At 37.4% G+C, this 7,500-nt stretch overlaps 2 protein-coding genes across 2 annotated transcripts in view; both read right to left on the reverse strand.

The window, feature by feature from the left end:
* Positions 1-813, reverse strand: part of LOC119575443 — a 2,571-nt gene extending 1,758 nt beyond the window's left edge. The window contains exons 1-3 of the mRNA XM_037923063.1: positions 712-813; positions 251-431; positions 31-118 (exon numbers count right to left, since the gene is read on the reverse strand). Coding sequence (XP_037778991.1) covers positions 31-118; positions 251-417 — 255 coding nt within the window. The 5' untranslated portion in view covers positions 418-431; positions 712-813. The remainder of the gene's footprint in view (positions 1-30; positions 119-250; positions 432-711) is intronic.
* Positions 814-1,157: 344 nt separating this feature from the next.
* LOC119575442 (adhesion G protein-coupled receptor L2-like) overlaps positions 1,158-7,500 on the reverse strand; it is a 38,365-nt gene continuing 32,022 nt past the window's right edge. Inside the window, exons 13-21 of the mRNA XM_037923062.1 lie at positions 6,656-6,848; positions 6,265-6,368; positions 5,577-5,800; positions 4,707-5,009; positions 4,076-4,197; positions 3,873-3,936; positions 2,920-3,181; positions 1,935-2,060; positions 1,158-1,694 (exon numbers count right to left, since the gene is read on the reverse strand). Coding sequence (XP_037778990.1) covers positions 1,939-2,060; positions 2,920-3,181; positions 3,873-3,936; positions 4,076-4,197; positions 4,707-5,009; positions 5,577-5,800; positions 6,265-6,368; positions 6,656-6,848 — 1,394 coding nt within the window. The 3' untranslated portion in view covers positions 1,158-1,694; positions 1,935-1,938. The remainder of the gene's footprint in view (positions 1,695-1,934; positions 2,061-2,919; positions 3,182-3,872; positions 3,937-4,075; positions 4,198-4,706; positions 5,010-5,576; positions 5,801-6,264; positions 6,369-6,655; positions 6,849-7,500) is intronic.

A 7,500-nucleotide genomic window follows, 5' to 3' on the forward strand; every position in this document is an offset into this window, starting at 1 on the left:
ATAAGTCGTAAGACAAACAAAAAAAATTACTTCGAAATCAAGATCACTCGAAGACCTGTGTCGAAGCCACATTTCACCGTCTCGAACACCGAAACAGACGCGTAGATTTGGCACCTTCCTGTTGAATGATATATATCATCAAAGCCAGAAAATATTATAGGCATCAACAATCACCAACATACAAAGATATAAGATTTATTAACACATATTCAAAGCCAACAAAAGAATGACTCGACAAATATTAGGCTACCAATGAAGGTATTTAAGTGCAGTTCGAACATGTTCCTCCAGGAGACGAGCGGAAGAGTTGAGAATTATATGGTAACAAATGAGCAGCGTCCCTCGTTGGTGCGCAGATTCGAACATCTCCTCCATGGGCGTGGCTGGACGCAACCAGGCTCCGCCCACTTCTTCCATCTTACTGTGGCGTTCTGTGTGATATTTTAGAAGAAAAAAAATTATCATGCACGAATGGATAGCCCGTAATTTGGAATTAGATTATATAAAAATAAAACTAATTTGTATCAGTTCACTCCACCAACATCTTATATTTATGTCAAACGAGTAAGTAGGTATTATTCCTAAGTTTACATTATGAGAATAGAAAAGCTACTTTGGGGTAATGTCACATATCTACGTCGCATGAAGAGCCGTCAGATCATGAGAATGGAAATGGTAATTAACTAAGATTAATATCAATACGAAACTGACCTCACAACAAGACGAATAATGCGCCACAGGACGGTACGGTGTGGTAGCTACAGTGAACAGGGTCTTACTGTGACGGCCTGGCAACTCGTAGGGCCTGCGTGACGTACATGTTGATCGTCTGTCTCGCTCTCTTCCTATCTCTTTATCTGTTTTCTTTTTCTCTTTCGTGCTCTATTTTACTCCTTCTCTCATTATTTCTGTCTGTCTGTCTCTATCGCGCTATCTTTTATTCTCTCTCTCTCTCTCTCTCTCTCTCTCTCTCTCTCTCTCTCTCTCTCTCTCTCTCTCTCTCTCTCTCTCTCTCTCTCTCTCCGTCTCTCTCGCTCTGTCTTCTTTCTTTACCTTATACAAGAACCCCCCGAAAATAAATGAATGTTCCAAATATTGCACATATCACACACACAATATGAGTTTTTTTTTCTAAGGTGATTAAAACAACATTTTCCGTTGATAAATTTATAGAAAAAGGTCAATAGTAAATACAACAATAACATACACGAACACATTGGCAGTACATTTGTTCTCTTAGCATCTTATATGCAGTTTCAGAACGACCTGTATTAGTATAGAAAAGGTAACGTATTCCTGTTCATCAATACACAAAGGACATTTTGATCACGGACGTAAAAAAAACAGGAAAATAAATAACATCTAACAACAACGACCACAAGAACTTTACAAAAAAAAGGTGGAAAAAATCAAATGCAAAAAAAGGCCAGAATAAAATCACTGACAAAGACGATTTGTCATAAAAAAAAAAAAAAAAAAAAAAAAGTGAATCCTCTGCCATTTGTTTTATAACAGTTCCTCCTCTTCTTTATCTTCTAGTTTCTTCTCCCTTCCGTCATGAAGACCCTAAGACGTGATTGATTTGCATAAAGATTGCAAGAGTTGCAGCGCAGGAATAGAAGACTTTGAAGGAGCATTTTGAAGGTAGAAACGGTTTGCGTATCAGAAGGTTTCAACCCCAGTGAATATCATCTCTGTAAAAAAAATATATAAATAAATACATAAATAATAATAAAAATAAATGTGCCAAATATCTCAAAGGAAATAAAAAATGCAACAGCTTTATTCAATAAATAAAAGCGAATTTTTGCCATACACACAAATCTGACTTACTTTTTTTAAACGCCAAAAGGAGAATCCACACACTTATGCATACAGATTATTCACATCCCATTCACAAACAACAATGACAATAATACCAGTCTCTCCCCCACCTGTTCACTTCAGTATACGTTTGACCTCCTGCGTAATCGGGGTGTTGATCGCTATGTGGAAAACGAAGATCACGACGCCCTGCATGGAGTTGAGGAACGTGAAGATACCGGCCATTATGTAGGTTTCTGAGAGAGAGAGAGAACGAGAAGTGTGGATGTTAGTATTATCGATGTAGGAACTAGTGTTCTTATCCATGTCGTATATATATATATATATATATATATATATATATATATATATATGTATATATATATATATATATATATATATATATACATATATATATATATATATAATATATATATATATACATATATATATATATATATATATATATATATATACATATATTTTTAGATATTGGTTATATTGTTGATGTTGTTATTGCTATTATTATTGTTTTTTTTTCTTGTGTTGTAATGTCGTTGTCGCTTGCATTGGTTATCGTAATGATTGAATCTCTTGTATTATTATATTGCTTATATCGGAATTATTCCTGGTGTCATTTTGTTGTTGATGTTTTCAGGATCACGACTCTGAATCACAAGCGGCCTTCATGAAATTTAAAGTTTATCATTAGAATATATTACTATGACTCACAGGCCCATTGGTACTGATCAACAATGTAGCGGATTTATATTCGAAACCCATTTACAAATCCTACACTACCAGACTCGGTTACCTATCTATTCAAAGCCCATTTAACATAACCAGGAAGTGTAACCAATTGATTCGATCCTACAGGCCCAGAGAGGGTTTCATATTTATTCGAAACACCAATACGCAACCAGGAATTGTAACAGATTTATTCGAAACCCATTAAAAAAGAAAGGAATGAAAAAAAACAGTAAGTGTAAGTGTAATAAGAAAGTGAGTGTACTTGTAAAAAAAACAGTAATTGTAAGTGTAAAAAAAAACAGTAAGTATAAGTGTAAAAAAACAGTAAGCATAACCCCTTAACCCGACCAAGGCAAGGCTACCAACCGCTGATAAAGTAGAAGAATCCCGCCATCCAGGTTAAGCAGAGAATAAACACGACAGCCAAGGAACTGCAGACTTTCTTCATTGGAGACTCTGCTTTTTTCTTCTGGCTGTTGCTACTACGGCTGCTGGTGCTGTTATTGCTGTTGTTTTTGCTGCCGCTGCTCTTGGTGATGTTGTTGTTGCTGTTGGTAATGCTGTTGGCGATGAGCGCGTTTTCCCGCCAAGTCACTTGCATTGTCATGAAATAGGCGACAGCGTTTATCTGTTGGAATATGATAATGCGATAATATAATGATAAATAGAAGGTTTGGGGTTTTTTTTTTTCATGAGGGAAGTTGTCTCTTATTAATCTATTGATCTGTTGGAATAATAAGATAATGAGATGATAAAATAATGGAAGGTTTTGAATCGTATGCGATTTTTTTTTATTGGGGAATTTGTCTTTCTTTTAAAATCCTTTGTCCTTTTATGCACCCATGTGTCTAATGGCTAATTTAGTTTTAATAGCTATGCATATTGCAATTTTTCTGACAGGCGTAAGTATTATATATCTGAAAGGAATTCATCCTGTATTGAGGACAACTAAGCATGTATGCATATAGTTATTATAATCATTATTTAGTTATTCATTTATTATTATTATTATTATTATTATTATTAGACAATGACACCTACAACAGATGATTACGAACAGCTCTAAAGTATCACGGACAACCCTCTACCCCCCATCCCTTCCACCGCCAATGAAACGCCATAATTCTCCACGAGTTTTCCTGTTTACAGTAAAATGAAAAAGTATTGGTTCAAAAGTAAATAAGTAAACAAGGCAGCTCAAAATTACCTTAAGACCACATGAATTATATCACTCTTGATCAGAAGATATATATTCATGGACTCTAAGGCTTGACAGATTTTTATACTTTTTTTTTGATAATGTACAGATTTATACTTACCAACATGATTATGGCGAGAGGCCCCGCGAAGGTCCATAGAACACCATTTGGAGACAGCCAGCACCTGTAAATAACATTTCATTACTTAGATTTACTTATTTACTTATTTGCTTTACAGTATTTTAATTTTCTATTGGTTTATCAGTTATTATTTGCCCGTTTTCTGTACTTAACGACAGTGTCATGTTTTCTGTGACACTCACGTTTTTCGTGTGGCATAACCCTCGGCCTGTGTGAATGCCAGTGTCAGGGAGACGTATGAGAAAGGAGCCAAGTAGCCCACACACATGTAATATTTCAGCGGCGATCGTTCGGTCTTCTGCACCTGCAAAAATAAAGAGATATTTTATTTGTACCACGGAAACGGCATATCAAAAAATAAAGAAAAAGACAGAAAAAAAAATATCAATCACATAATATTTTCTAACGCGAAGATGAAATGAAATGTGTTTTTGCCGTCCAAAGAGTAATCTGGTCCAACCCTAACGCCTTTTTAAAACATATTAGCAAGGGGAGGAAGGCATAGGTCCTCCTAGTGTGCCCAGTACCCCCCTCCCCTTCTAGTCAGCAAATCCTTTTCCCCCATTCGGTTTATTTCGATATTTTACTTTTTTCTCTTTGTTGGCTCAATCAACTAATTCACAATCTCCATTTTGTAATCTCATCCTCACTGACGAAGCTAAAATTCACATGAAAATCTTCGTAAAACCGGAGAGTACGTTTCCATAAATCGAAAAGGGGAAAAAAAAAAACGTGAAACGAAAATCATAAAATATTCCACCCAGACGGCATTTCCCTCCGGCCCTAACTGCCCCTCGCGTCCCTCGTCCTCACCTTAACGAAGGTCATATACACGTGGAAGGCCTCGATGGCGCTCCACGTGAAGGTCGCCAGGAAGAAATAGTGGAGCAGCGCCGCCACCGCCTTGCAAGCAACCGTGTCTTCGGCTGCGTCCAGACCGCCCAAGAGCACGAGTTCCGCAAGCATGAGACTCCCGCAGAGGTTGGCGTGGACTAAGGAGCTCGTCTTCTCCCTCAGGTCCCTGAAGATGAGGAAGCAGAGGATGCACAGGGCGAGGCTCACCACCGTCACCACGCAGCCGATGATGATGACGCACTGCAGCACGTAGTACATCACCTGAGGGAGGGAGAGGTGCCTTTTAGTTCGTAAATTTTCTTTTATGTATGTACGCATACATACATATATATATGCATGTATATATATATATATATATATATATATATATATATATATATATATATATATATATATATATATATATATATATATGTATATGTATATATATAATATATATATATATATATATTATATATATATATATATATGTATATATATATATATATATATATATATATATGTGTGTGTGTGTGTGTGTGTGTGTGTGTGTGTGTGTGTGTGTGTGTGTGTGTGTGTGTGTGTGTGTGTGTGTGTACATACATATAGATAGGTAGATAGATAGATAGATTTAAAAGGAAACAGGCATCTTTAATAACTTATATACCTATCATTGATAGTTAAACTAATAATGATAGAAATGGAAGAAATAATAACCATACTAGTAATAATAACAATAGGGATATCACTGTAATACTCACATGATAATGTTATATAACAATACATCTAAATACTGAAAACAGTAATACGAACACAACAACACCGACAGAATAAAAATAAACCCCTTACATCAGTATCATCCACGAGTCCGTTGATATCCATAAGAACGGCGAGGTTCGTCAGGTGACTGCAGTGACAGACAGAGACAAATTCATCGGTCTCCACCAGCCGGCAGCCGTCCTTCGCCCACCTGTGAGATCGGATGTCCCACCACACGCACGTCGGACGTCCCAGGAGGTAGATGTCGCCCGTGTAGATGTGTTGGAGGCGGATTTCAACGTATTCGTCTAGTGCTGGTGGGGGTCGAGAGAGGGAGACGGGGGTAAAAATTCTTCTAGTGTTGGAGAGGAGAGACGGGGGTAAAAATTCTTCTAGTGTTGGAGGGGGTCGAGAGGGGGAGACGAGGGTAAATATTTTTCTAGTGCTGGAGGGGGCCGAGAGGGGGAGATGGGGGTAAAGAGGAGTGGTTGTTGACGGGGGAAGGGGAGGGAGGGGGAGGGAATGTTGTTGTGGTGGGGAGGAGAGAGGAGGGGAGGGGTAAGTTCTCGTATTTTATTATGTATCTTGTTCCTCGTGTCTCTCTTTCTTAATTTCTCTTTTTCATTTTCTTTTTCTCTTTCTCTTTCTCTTTTTTTCCTTCTCTCCCCCCTCTCTCTCTATCTATCTCTAACCATCTATCTATCTAGCTATCTATCGATTTATCTCAAATTCCTATGCATGTGCGTGCGGATGTCTCTGCACAACATCTGTGACTCACCGGCATGCCAGGTCGAAACCCCGCCCACTTTGGCACCAATAACGGCACTGTTGACTTGATCTCGAGCTGGAAAGTCACGTTTGTGCTTTGCAATTCGCGGGTTACTAGAAAAAGATAAAAAAGTTAAGAAATAGCATCTACAAAGTCAAAAATATGTGTGCTAAATATCATCAGATTTCATTGTAAGATTCGAACACGATATCTCTCCCTTTCGTCACTATTTCAGTCACTATTTCGCTCTCTCTCCTCTTTTCTCCTTTTCCTTTCTCTCTCTCTCTCTCTCTCTCTCTCTCTGTCCGTTCCTTCCTTCCTTCCATTCTCCCCCTCTATTTTACCCTCACACACACACACACACACACACACACACACACAAAACCAACACAAAACCTACCACGGCACGCTGTTGACAGTGCAATGCAGCTCATTGTAAGCGACGTACACCACCTTCACCTGATTCCGGGTGTCCAGGTGGTCTTCGTGGAAATTCTTCGGGAGGCGAATCCACGTCCGGTTGTACAGAGGGTGGATGAAGGTCCGTTGCTCTTCTCCATAGTACCAGGGAGGTTGTCTTACCACGCGCGTGTCTGTTGAGTGGGAGTCGGTTTCATTTTGTTGTTGTGGTTTTGTTTATATATGGGTTTATGTTGTTGTTTGTTGTTCTATTTTTTCTGTCTGTCTTTGTCTACGTATCCGTCTATCTGACTGTCCTTTTATCTCGATCTATATCTATTTATTTTGTTATCTATCTTCATGGCTCTATCTATCTATCTGCATGTTTCTGTCTATCCCTCTATATATCGTCTATTTATCTCTTCATCTATGTATCTATCTTATTCATTATTATTATTATTATTATTATTATTATTATTATTATTGTTATTATTATTATTATTATTATTATTATCATTATCATCATCATCATTATTATTATCTTCATGTCTCGATCCATCTATCTGCATGTCTCTGTCTACCCATCTATATATCAGTCTATTTATATATTCTTATCTATCTATCTATCCATCTTATTATACATTATCATTCTGTCTTATTATAGACTATTATTGTATCTTGTTTTTTTTACGTCTTTATGTTCCAATCTTCAATTTCCTGGGGAGTTTTAGGTATCAGTTAACATCATATCTTATTATATCTTATCATATCTTAACATCATATCTTTCTTCCTCTACCTCCAGTAATTTGAGATATCACTTGATGCCAGTTGCTTTTCTTTTCAAT

This window comes from Penaeus monodon, chromosome 7 (genome assembly GCF_015228065.2).
Source record: "Penaeus monodon isolate SGIC_2016 chromosome 7, NSTDA_Pmon_1, whole genome shotgun sequence".
In the NCBI taxonomy this organism is placed as follows: domain Eukaryota; kingdom Metazoa; phylum Arthropoda; class Malacostraca; order Decapoda; family Penaeidae; genus Penaeus; species Penaeus monodon.